Source organism: Rhinichthys klamathensis, unplaced genomic scaffold, assembly GCF_029890125.1.
Source record: "Rhinichthys klamathensis goyatoka isolate OS25496 unplaced genomic scaffold, OSU_Roscu_1.1 h1tg000165l_1, whole genome shotgun sequence".
Classification (NCBI taxonomy): domain Eukaryota; kingdom Metazoa; phylum Chordata; class Actinopteri; order Cypriniformes; family Leuciscidae; genus Rhinichthys; species Rhinichthys klamathensis.
Window position 1 is genome coordinate 3,488,986 of NW_026606697.1, and position 13,431 is coordinate 3,502,416.

Below are 13,431 nucleotides of genomic sequence, written 5' to 3' on the forward strand. Positions count from 1 at the left end.
TTGAACCTGAGAGAGTTGTCTTATGAAACGGCTTCACAAACAGTCTATTCAAACACACAGTATCATTACTTCTATCTTACAATAATTCAAATTATCACAGATATAGTGGGACAAAAGTTTATAGTTTTGATATAAACACTGATGTTGAGAAAAGAAATGGAGTAAATCATCTTTTGACAGTTACTGCTTCAAATAAAGATTGATTACATCGTTAGACCAGGTGGCGACAAGACTTCTGAACAAATGTATTAGTCATTGAATCATCAAAATCACTGATTCATCCATTTATGAAACCAATTATGAAGTCTGTATTAGCGAGTCATTGAATCACCCATAACGATTTAAAAAAAATGAAGTAAATAGATTTTTAAATAGATTGCAGGAGTTCAGATTTCATCAATGTTATTATTACAATGAGAGCGTCATGTTATTTTGTTTAGTTGTCAATTCAGAATTGTGGGAGAATCGTGAAAAATAAAAAGTAACACTTTGCGGTCAAAAATAGCTGACATTGGTTGTTTTGCTTCATTGGAATGGGATGACTTTCGAGGTCAAAAATGACAGACAGGAAATAAATGAGAAATACGAAAAAAAATACAAAAACTCAGAGAATCTTTTGGTGGTGCAAACTACTAATCAACCACAATACAAAAAAAAAAAAAACACAGCAACGAAGGGGTTAATCATTTTACGTGCAAAATAGACAGAGCAGACTCTATTAAATTGTAAGAGCACGATCTTGCAAATGTGTAAAATAAAATCAACAATTTAAATTTTTTAAATAATTTTAATGGAAAAAAATAGCTCATACAATTTTATAAATATTGCATAGCATTATAAAATCCCCTCAAAATTCTAAATAATAATCAAAAAATATTATTGAACAAAAATATTGCATTGATTTTCCTGGAGATAAAAAAAAGTTACATTTCAAGGCTTCCGTCACTTTTGAGCACAAAGGTACCAAGTGTGACCCAGAAATGAAGGGGCTCAGAGGGTAAAAAACAAAATAGAGAGACCACACACACAATTTATCCATTTTTAACTTTTGAACAAATATGAAAATTAGCATAAATGTTACATTTGAAGTCATTCAATTGTTATGAGGGACACATGAGCAGTAGGTAGATGCTTGTTTTATAACAAGTTTTGTGTAAAATCCTTTTTAAACAAAGTTTGTCTCGCCATGGGGTTGAGAATAAAAATAAATAAATAATAAAAGGTCTTTAATGTTTGAGGTGGGAAAATATGAAAATATGATACAGCACCAATTGATGTGGGTAATTTAGAAATGTAATCATATGCAATAAAAAAAAAAAAATCCAAGTTGAAATATTTCCAGAATATCTTGAATCTCTGGGATGTGTCTTTGAGATCAGTCCGTAATGCCACGTCATCTGATGTCACTGCCGCACCTGCGCAGCCATCTTGTACTTCGAGCGAGGGGCAGATCGGAAGGAAGGAAGAAAGCAGAACAAAATAACAGTGTTTTGCGTTATATGGTCAGTAATGTCCGTCAAGTGACTGAATCAAACGAGAAGACAGTGTTGAGGTGTGATTGGAGGGGGTAAATCAGAGAAAGCGGCCCCCAGTTTCTCGGTATTCCAGACGTACAAGTCATCCTCTTCATCATTATCGCGTCTGCTCGCAGAGAAAAGAGTCCGATCTCCTGCTGAACACAACGACAACGACACAAACACACCATGAATCCAGAATAGTGAGTATTTGACGCTTAGACTTGTGTTGCGGATGTCAGTGTTTGCATAATCATGAAGCGTCAGTGCGTGTAGCTTTGTCTAGCCTTAACGGCTAACAACGTCCGGTGTTTTAACTGCGAATTCAGAGGCCATTTACCCATTTAAAGCCTCTATTTAGAAAGTTTCCTACTCTAAATTATGACATTGTTCATTATTAAACGTCTTAATTTAAAAACCGTCGCTATTTGGTTTTTATCGCACGTAATTTCTGCATTTGCCGTACTGCGTGACGTAATTTTTGGTGTGGTGTGTTGCGACGGAGTGACGTCATTAGTCTGTAGTGAGGCTGAATCCAGCTGTCAATATTGCATATCGCATAATTATGCACACGGTGCTTTGAACCATACACGACTCGAGCTTGTCATTGTGAGGCATTCAAGAGTCATGTGTTTTTCACTAGGCCTGTGAATTGAAAGTCAGCGTTACAGCTGGAAGAGGTCACGAAGAGGAGAAGCTTCGTATTTTTCCTGATTTCTTAGTAGCATGTGGCCAACTTTATTGGTCTGTATAAATGAAGACGTGTTATGAATTGAAGGGAAGTTAATTATGAATATTGCATGGATACCCACTACCCAGTGATGGAAAAACCGAGATTTATTGCTTGGTCTCTATATCTATCAGCACTATTTCAAATGCTAATTCACTGGCAACAAAGACCACAAACATGTTTCCAACACTCCCCTGTTTGCCATTGGTCAGTTGAACAGATAGTCCCCGCCTCAAGCTCCTGCCATTGGTTGAGCTGATGTTATTCTGTCAGACCCTGTCAGGATTCTCAAACAATTTCACTTCATTTCTGTATTGTGGAATGGCAAAGTTAATACACTTTACAATATTAATAAGTAGGCCTACATTCCAGTTGCCTAATTTGTAAAAGTCAATATTTAAATTGTATTGGCCTATATATCAAAATATATCTGGATCATCACTGGCCATTGACATTTGTAAACCCACTACTATCCAGTTTGTTTTCATTGCCAGAGTGCTTGCTTTAAAATTCAATTGTTAAAACAATAAAATAAATGCTTTTCTTGTCTGAGATGATGGTTTTTCTTATTGTTTGTACCTTGTTTTCCTCTTGACATAGACTCAGTCAAGATTGCTTCACGTGATAAAACGTTTCTCAGCTCGTCTAATGTTAGTACTTGAACTCAGAAACCGTTGCGACAGACTGTCATCGTTGGAATTAGATTCTCTCAGCTGTATTTTGAGCTGGTGGCAGGGGATACTTTGTTTATATGCTGATTTTGTTTTGAACCTTCTTCACCATCAGTTCTTGGAAATGGCTGTTGATTTTGCAACTTGTAATCTGATGTAGTTGTCTTTTCAAACCAGTTAACATTATAGCAATACTAATGGCACCTATTTATTAGATCAGTTAAGAGCGAGATGTGGTGTGCTATATGATTATTTCAATACTATGAGATGTAGTGTCGTTAATATTTTAACATAACTGGACTAACACCATTCCTAAAAGTCCGTTTACACACAGAACTCTTGACAATACCAACATGTTTGCTGTCGGTCTTAAGGTGTGTGTGCAAGAAGAGAATTAGTTTAATGTTCACATGAGCGAAACAACCTGTTAGATCTGTCATGTTTAATTAGGCTATCATCAGTAATGGAACTACTGTAGCATTGCTGTCATTGATAATGAAAAATAAAAGTATTATGAATTATTTTCCATAATTGAAATGAAGCAGAAATAAAACATAAATATTAGATGGAAAAAAAAATGTAAATGTATATAACGTCGTAAACAAAAATTAGTATTGTTTGAAACCAAATGAACTGAAATAGTGAAAAGTAAAAGTATTAATATTTGATGAAAAACAAAAGTTCATTTAAACAATGTAAACAAATTAGAATTGAAACCGAATTAACTGAAATAAGTTGAAGTTCTACAGTAACTAAAACGGAAATAAAACTAAATAGAAATATATAAAAATAAAAAAAGCATAACAAAATTTCAAAAACTTTTAAAATAAAATAAAACCTAATTCAAAATATCATCAAATATTATAATAGTAAAATAATGCTAAAAATAATTATTTAAACAATGCTAAAATAAGAGTGTACTGTAGTGATGCAATAAAACCTGACGTATTTTTAGACCTTATTCAGAGCAGCGCCATGACAGGTATGAGGCGAGGCTGTGAGGGATAAACTTACTGTGTTTTCAATGGCAGCCGCTGTAATATAACTCTTCTAGATCACTTATAATTTTCCACACCTCATGTTGTCTGGGATTCTTTCTCTTCTGAAATGTCTTGTAAAGATATTTCATCTGCAGAACAATCCAAAAAGTCATGAAATAACAGTACAACCCACTGAAGAAGAGATGTCTATCCCTCACAGCCTCACTTTCATTCCCGTTACAAATCATAGATGGCGCTGCTGTGAATAAAGTCTATAATGTGATAACTCATCTGACCGGTGAATGTCATAAGAAGGTTAAATTTGTTCCGAAACTGAAATTGTATATATTCCTGTTGATGTATTTTAATAAACTGCTATTGTGTTTCTCCATTTTAGCGACTACCTGTTCAAACTGCTCCTCATCGGCGACTCTGGAGTTGGAAAGTCGTGTCTTCTGTTGAGATTTGCTGTGAGTAAAGGCACAGATGGCTTGTTTTGTCAGCTTTTGCTGCCAAATGTCAATTAAAAGATCGTTGGAAGTCATGCAGTCTACGAAATGCTATAGAATTGACTGAATGTATTTATAGTAGATTATTTTATATCCACAAATGTAAATAGGCACACTGCACAGATTAGTTTTCATTCTCTTTTCTGTGTGTGTTTTGATCCTGCAGGATGACACATACACCGAGAGCTACATCAGCACCATAGGCGTGGACTTCAAGATCCGCACGATTGAACTTGATGGCAAAACCATTAAGCTACAGATTGTAAGTCCATAAATTACACACTGAATAGTCATTTTTAACAAGTTCTGCAACAGCATGACAGTCACTAGTATGCACACCAGTACATTAGGATGACCTTGTTTCTTGGAACAATAGACAAATCTAGTAACTCATTGCATTGTACATGTGAAAATGTGGCCAAATGGTTTAATACAAACATGCATGGTTTGACTTTACTATAAATTATCTTCTTTTCTTTGTTTTTTTTTCTTTCTCTCTCATAGTGGGACACTGCAGGGCAAGAACGATTTCGAACCATCACCTCCAGTTACTATCGAGGGGCTCACGGTATCATTGTGGTTTATGATGTCACGGATCAGGTGAGACATCATCAGATGTTCTCCTTCCTTGTTTGTCCCAAATTTAACAAGGCACACTTTGCAACAGAATCAATAATGAATTGCTGTCTATAGTGGTGTTGTGATATACCGGTATTGACGATAACCGTGATATTTAAAAAATTTAAATATCTTTATCGCGTTAATTAGGGGTGTCGCCATAGTCAAGACACCTTTATTTATACAGCGCTTTATACAATACAGATAGTTTCAGAGCAGCTTTAAGGCCTGTTCACACCGGGACGAATTTCACGCGCGCCAATGAGTGTGCACACCGACACGAAAAACGCCACGCGTAAAAGCGTCATTTGTTTAAAAACGCCTCGGGTTTGTTTTTTTAGTTTGACGCGCCGCGTCAAAAACTATCCGACCAATGAGATTGGCGCCTTTGCTCACGTATCTGGAGCTTCTGAAGTTACAGTAAAACACAACTTGGGGGCGCTCAAACACAAAACGGTCTTGCCGAGCACACATACGTAACGGCGAAGAAGATATACGCCAAGCGTCTACACTGCCGGGAAGAAATAAGACGAGGAAGATGCAAGGCAAGATGAATGTAGAGCTGCTGGTGTCGGAACATAAAGAACTATATGACAAACGCGACAGCGACTACAAAAACCTTGATAAAAGAGAACTGTTATGGAGTGGTATTGCAGAGCAAATGGGCGCCATCTAATGTCAGGGAATGAATTTGCATGTTCACTCGGCTCATCGTCAGCCAAAATCGCTTGGGTGTGAACACAAAAAACGCGTTGAAAAACGCTGCCGAATAACGCGCGCCGATATTCGTCCCGCTGTGTACGAGCCTTTACTGTGAAAACAGGAAAATTATGCATTTCGGCTGCTGTTCATCTGAAGTCAGTTCAGTGTCGATTCAGTTCCGTTGTAAAGATCATCAAATTAGTTAATTTCATCTATAAAGCAGTTCTGCAAAAAATTGTCATCGTCCAGCTCAGTTCAGTTCTCACACAGCAGATAACCGTAATATTTCAAATGAAGAGTACACGTGTGATAATGTGGCCCGTAAATGATCAAGCGGCAGTATCTGGTTGACTTCTCAGCGTACAGTAGGTGTCAGTATAGCACCCTGAGGCTGGTTGCCACCTGTCATAAAACACAAGCAGTCACAGAGTGCAGCTGCTACTGCCACGCAAAAGCATGTCGTCGGATATGACAGATGAGACGCTCTACCCGCACTCTAAGAAAGTTATGGCTCACCGGTGTGGAAGTTTTTTTGGTTCCGTGGAAATTACTCATTAATCACCCTAGTATGCAGGACTTGCCGCAAAACGAGACAATACCACCAAACTGTTCACCAACCTGTGTCTCTTATCTCGGCCACTGTACAGAGAGTAAGTTACCATTATTTTGCTAGTCCTGAAACAGGAAATGTTACATTAACCGTTAAATGCTGACGCCTTTCTGCGTTTTATTATATTTACATCCCTCAGGGCTTTTCGTGTGCTCATTCGGACAAATATTTTTAGAGGACAGTGTTTTTTCTATTTTTACCCCAAATAGGGCGACGTGAGCATTATGGAGAGCTAAACCCTCACATGTCATTTATGTTTCATTCATATTCGACGCCGGAGGATCTTTTTTCAAGATTTCTATAGATGTCGCGATATATCATTATTATGAAAACCATGTAGTGAAAATATCTGATGTCTTGACATCTATAAAAATGGAAATTTTCAAATCACAGAGATATTTCCCACATATTTCTGTGGTACTGATCGCTGTGCAAACTGTGCTGATGTTATCCTCTCTTACTTGATGACCTGCTTGTCAAAGAAATTTGTGTTAATATACCAGTGTTAGTTTAGTATCATTTATGTACTATTAAAATACTTATTGATATTTTTCAAGTTAGTTAACAATAACAACATTGCTTTATCATCACATGAAAGTTATTTTCTCTGTCCTGCTCTCTCTAAAGGAATCGTATAACAATGTGAAACAGTGGCTACAGGAAATAGACCGCTATGCAAGCGAGAATGTCAACAAGCTTCTGGTGGGGAACAAATGTGATCTCACCACCAAGAAAGTAGTGGACTACACAACAGCCAAGGTACTAATCCGTCGAAATAGACATGTCTAATCTGTGTTAGTGGCTGAGTTTAAATATCTGTTCTCTTTTTTATCAAAACTAGTGACCTTTACAAGCCCAATTGCTTCCCATTTTTGTGACATTGGTAGCATAATACTTTCCATCTCTAATCCTGCTTTTCATGCTAACTGTTGGAGATTTGAATAAACCCCCAACCTAATATTTTACCCGTCTTGCACCATTTGTTTTACGAACGTGAATTATATGTCAAATTGTGGGGCTTGTTCTCAGCGTTGGGATTTATGACTTTACCTGGTAGCAGATAAAAACAGGCCCAAAAATCCCATAGCCTTGCACTGAAAGAGGCAACCACACTTGTTTAGAGGCCAGAATAGCATGAAGACTTGGCAGTGAGCCCATTTTGGTTTTGGCCAGTAAGTAACCATCTAGCAACCAACCAGGGCACCCTAGCAACAGCATGGCAATGCATGAACAGCCACTCTGAACATTTTAGCATCCGCATAGCAACACCCTCGCAACCACTTACAACATTTTATGGTGGGAAATTATGAACAGACATAAACTACTGAATGAAATGTCGCATGAGAACTTTGTGAAAACTATAAAAAATGCTGGCTCTGGCTGGCGACTTTTAAATAACGTTAGCGCTAGTCCTCGTGAAATCAATGTACGTTGTTTGACTTTTAGTATGAACGTTAGCCTCACTGTGCTTCAAAACCATGTCAAAATGTGCATTTAGAAGATTTAAGCATTTAAAACTTAGTCGCTCACTTCTGCCAATATGGATGATTTTAATGACATCACTCTGCACTTTAGCTTCTCATCAGATTTTCTGTCCAATCAAATGCTCTCTAGATTCTGTCTGAAGCTCTGCCTCTACATTATAAATAGATGCTGAAGCTTCTGCTGAAATCGGTCACTTGTTCACACATTTACTATTTTCTACATGGTGAATGGCACACAGTGCACTATATAGGGGACAGGGAACGATTCAGACAGTGTAAATATGCGAGTGAAGTCTGGTGTCAGGTTAGTGTCATGCAAACCGCCGCAGCGCACACGCTGTTCCGGACAGACTCAACATTAGAAACAGCACTGACGAGTAGAAGAGAGAACATCGTGCACTGCACCAGCATAAAGCATGATTATGATCACTGTGTTGTTAGTAACAGTTTCATATTACATCTAAAAGGGGACTCTATTAAACTGTGGCTTTCATAAGCTGTCAAATGTGGTTTTGCCAACCTCAACGGCTCTGACCAAGCTGTGATATAAATGAAATGCTATTGGCTATTTTAAAAAAGGGGAGGGGCTGCTCCATGTCCCACCCTGTCTTCATGTTTCAGTGGTAATTACACCCAACACACACACTGAATACCTCTGCGCGTTTCAAGGCACTTCAGTGGGCCTGTTCACACCAAGAACAATAACTATAAAGATAACTATAACTGTATTAGCGTCCAACGCACGTTATCATTCTGTTTATTGTAAGCTGCAGTTATGTCGTCTGTCACTTTAAATGCTCAAGCTCTTTAAAGCAGGATGGATTCTGATTGGCTGCCAAGATTTTTTATCATTCATCAGCTGGAAAAAAATCATTGTGAAAATCTCTGTCGTTATCATTATAGTTCTGGTGTGGACTCTGCTATTCTCTTACATTTAGAAGTATTTTTAAAATGTATTTTAATTGTGACAGTATTGTCATGCTTGGTATGAATGGGCCTTTTTACAGAAGTGCCAAGCATGAGGTTGGGCAAAATAAAAAAGCGTTCTGAAGTGTCTCACTCTGGTTCTCTTTACCTTCCAGGAATTTGCCGACTCTTTAGCAATCCCCTTCCTTGAGACGAGCGCTAAGAATGCCACAAATGTGGAGCAGGCCTTCATGACTATGGCTGCCGAGATCAAGAAGCGCATGGGCCCTGGAGCCACAACTGGAGGAGACAAGCCCAACCTGAAGATCGAGAGCACTCCTGTGCGGCAGTCTGGCGGCGGCTGCTGTTGAAGAGCCTGAACACACACACACACACATGCACACAAAACCATCCCTTTCCCCCTCAAACACATTTTCTCACACACACCAAAAAAAACAGCATTCTCACGGGAGGAACCACTGCATTAAGAGCCAACCTCTAACAGCCTTATGGCTTCATTTATGACATCATAGTCTTCTTGTTTTTATTATTATCCCCTTTTGTAAGACACCTCACCCCTTTTTCCTCCCTGTGCACATGAATAACCCCGCCCACATCCAGAGTCACGCCCCCCTGTACTTAAAGTGGAGCTTTGGTACAGCCATATGTCCATGTATAGATGTCTATAATGAGAGCAGATCTAGGGGCGATCCTCAAATCCTCCTTTTAAAACGACTAGCGAGGTTGCGTTCAGAAAGTTTACCTATCTCTCTAGTATTTCTAAATCTCTCACACATTGTCACTTGAATGAGGTTTTGTGTGCGAAAGCATGGCTTCTGAGGCTGAGTCGACAGGAAGTCAACCGCATACAAAGTCGGCAATATTCTCTACTTGTTCACATCCTACTAGTATATTATCGTTATTATGGTGATTTTTAAGACTGATTTGATTTTGTTGTTTGTTTGTTTTTTTTTCTTTTAGGTTTTTTTTTTTCTAATGAAGGCTTGTACAAAGGCTTACTGCTGTCAATGGCATTGTTGGTTGGGGAACGATACAGATAGAGTTGGGTTTTTGATCATAATCAGGATTACGGGGGTCTAGGCTTTAGGTTGGTCGATGATGAAAGCTACTGTTCCCTCTATTACCTCAACGACCTCTGCTACTTTTGAGTGTTCGGCCATCACAAGTTCAAAGCGAATGAACGAACGCCATCTTGACTCGCGTTGAGGTCGTTTCCTCCTGTGGTCAGCAAGTTTTGTGGCTTCGGTTTGAAACCTCAAGTGTGCAATTTTACCATCACATTGAGCCAGACTTCAATTAAAGCCAACCCGTAGTTCTCGCTGCTGCCAAAAATGGTCCATCATGCATTGCGTGTGCTTTGTGTTTATTTACATACGGTAAATATATTTGTAAAGGGCCTTAATTTCGCCACCAATGAAAGCGTGGTTGTTCCATGCATCCGGTTCAGTGTGCTGTGTGTTTGTGTGGGAATTTTGTGTATTACATCTAGGAGTATTGGGATTGACTGGTCCAGTGTCGCAGACCGGATATGACCTCCCATGTTCTTTAATGAAAAATATTCGTACACATAGATTATAGTTTTCCAATCTACCTACTGATGGACCTTTCTTAAAATAAGGGTGTCATTCAGATGTTGCCTTTGGCGATCCAAGAGGTTCTTATGGATCCCACATGGCAACCTAAAGCCCCTCCACATGGTTCGACCTCTTATTTGCAAACGATTGGCCTGATGAATGTTTTTTTATCATGTACAACGTGGATCTAGAAAATGTAGATAGTTTGTGAACTTCACTAGTATTAGTGCGTCACTCTGTCTTAATTAGGATAGTCTTGCCATCGTGGCATTAGATCACTTTCACTCACTGAGCCAGTGTAATTGTTCTCACACCACTGACATCTGCTAATGCTAACATAACCGCACATTCTCATCACTAATGTTGTGTGGTGGATTTGCTTGTACTTTTTGTAAGTGAACTGGTGTTGTCGGGTTGGAGGGAGCAGTAGCAGGGGTATGGGTGCGCGTGCAATGGCTGGGAAGGGGCAACTGCAGAAACTGCGTTTGGGAACATTCCTTTGATTTTTAAAAACGGGGCCGTTGTGGATCCTGCGTTACATCTGCGTGAAAATAAGCAGTATATGAAAGTCTCATTTGCGTTCATTCACACTAAACAAGTGCTTTTTTTGGATGCATTCTGTTTTCTCAGATGGATTGCTGTCTTTTGATCTATGAATTTACAGTTTTGTGGTAATGTGTTGGGTTAGAGGAAAGATGAAGGGTTATGGGGGTTGGGGGGGGGGGGGGGGGGTCGTTGCTTATGAATGTGCGTCTTCATTTTTACTTTTTACCCATGTCATTTGCACATCTCATTTATTTGAATTAAGACACGGCGATGGTAAAATGGCAAGCAGCTCTTTAGTAGTTTCCCTGTCTAATATACACGCTCTTTCTCTATCCCCCCTTTTGCTTGCTCAACCCGGTGCTGTTTCATAGCTGGGTTTGATCTCGTTTTCTCTTCTCTGTACATATTATAAATATATATAATAAAATGATCAACATGAGACTTAAAGATGACTTTTCCTGCTTGCTTTTCTGTTGTGTGAAGAGTACTATTGTGTGGGTGGTGAGGTAAGTATCACTTCCTGTGCTAGTTGGAAATGTGATGACTGCTCATTTTTGAAAGTTGAATCTCATAAAAACCTGTCGAGAACATGAACGTGGCATGTTTCACCCCAGAAGCACAAAATATTCATGGCGATTTTAATGATACAAATCATTTTGTCTGGACTGGATGATTCACATCATTGAATTACAGTATAATGTAGAAAGTAATGAAGACCATTATTTAGAATAATGAGAATTACAGACAAACTCAACATTAAAACATCTGGATGCATTATTGTAATGAGAATTGGGTGAGGAAATGTGGATAGTTGTCATGAAAGTAGTGTCAGAATGTAAAAATAAAAAATCAATGAACATTTCACAAAATATCTATTATATATATATATATATATATATGAAGTGTGTGTATATATATATATATATATAAATATCTATGAAATGTGTGCATATATATTATATGTGCATAAAAACATATATATATACACACACACTTCATATATATCATATTTTATGTGTGTATATATATATATATATATAGCTTTCTATATAGCTTTAATTTTTATAAAATTTTTAGAATTCGTTTTTCATCTAATATTTATTTTATTTCGGCTTCATTTCAATTGCCAAAAACAATTTGCTAACACTTTTTATTTTACCATGTCCTTGTTACACGTTACATGTCCTTACTGTATTAATAACAGTTAGTTATGCATAATTACATGCAACTAACCCTCATTTCATAGTAAGTACATGTTGTTAATTAATATTACTTGGTTCTTAAATGTATAGTTACACTGTAACAAAGACACCTTAAAATAAAGTGTATCCAACAATTTCAATAGCGAGTTTGCATGTTTTCCTTTGCAAGCGTGGGTTTCCTCCGGATGCTTCAGTTTCTCTCACAAAAACATGGAATAAACTGCAGATGAATTGGAAAAATACTGTAAACATGTGAGTGCGGCAGCTCTCCTGTGACCCTAAGCGGTATGGAGAGTGGATAGATTAATTGATTAATGTACTAGTTAACAATAACAACACTGTTCCAGACAGACTCACAGTATGACTTTACATCATAAATAGAAACCATTTGAAGTCATATTTGATTTAGTGATGGATTTACTATATCTTGTGAGCCAGTTTTTGTCTGTGCACAGACACACATTTGGAGGGAGGCGTGTGCATGTGTAGAAGGGGTGAGCAAATGACCTTGAGTTATTTATAGGCAGTTAGAGTAGCTGCAGTCAGTATGCAGGATTGTACCGCTCTGCTCAGACTCCCCTGAGAGAGAGAGAGAGGGTAAGAGCGAATGCAGCATCCCTCTCCCTAATTTCTCATTGTGCCAGCTCATCAGAATCCCTAAGTGAGACCCTGAAAAATGTAGAGATCTGAGCATTCCTGTATAGTTCTCACACACACACACATGGATGCTAAATTTAAACTTGTTTTCTGGCTGAGAGCTGGTTGATAGCTTTGTCTTTTTCCTCTTTATTTTTTCTCGCTTTCTCTCTAGCACAAAATCTTGAATTGCTGATTATGTGAATTTCACTATCAAAAGCTTGTCTGGGTCAGATTTCACCCCATAGAAGAAAGAAATAAGCATAAGCTATTTTTAGGACTCTTAAAGGGATAGTTCACCCACAAATGTCATTTACTCTCAGGTTGTACCAAGCCCATTAGACTTTGGTTCATCTTTGAAACACAAATTAATATATTTCAAAAAAATAAGTTTATTTTTATTTTTTATATGTAAATAAAAGCCTAAAATAAATCTGTTCATCATATAAAGCAACCGTATCTTTTCACAAGACTTAGATTAAACTGCTTGGTTCATACAGATTTGTTTTATGATGTCTTTATGACATTTTTTGGATCTTTTAATTTTTGGTTACCTGGACTTTCAGTGCAGGGACAGATCATATTTCATTAAAAATTACTTGGGAAATGGGAAATGTGCTTTTTCTATTTTCAATTTCTCAAATGCCACAATGCAAAGTCTTAATGGTCCTATAATACTTCTTTCTTCGTGATTTAGGGGGTGAAACGTGACCCAGATGTGTTTAACC

The 13,431-nt window shown here is 37.9% G+C and overlaps 1 protein-coding gene across 1 annotated transcript; it reads left to right on the forward strand.

Moving 5' to 3' along the window:
* Positions 1-1,403: 1,403 nt before the first annotated feature.
* Positions 1,404-9,132, forward strand: rab1ba (zRAB1B, member RAS oncogene family a). Its single transcript, XM_056259253.1, has 6 exons — positions 1,404-1,717; positions 4,293-4,365; positions 4,571-4,666; positions 4,909-5,004; positions 6,962-7,093; positions 8,901-9,132. Exons 1-6 carry the CDS (start codon positions 1,704-1,706, stop codon positions 9,093-9,095), a joined length of 606 nt encoding a protein of 201 aa, XP_056115228.1. The 5' UTR covers positions 1,404-1,703; the 3' UTR covers positions 9,096-9,132.
* The last annotated feature ends 4,299 nt before the right edge of the window (positions 9,133-13,431 follow it).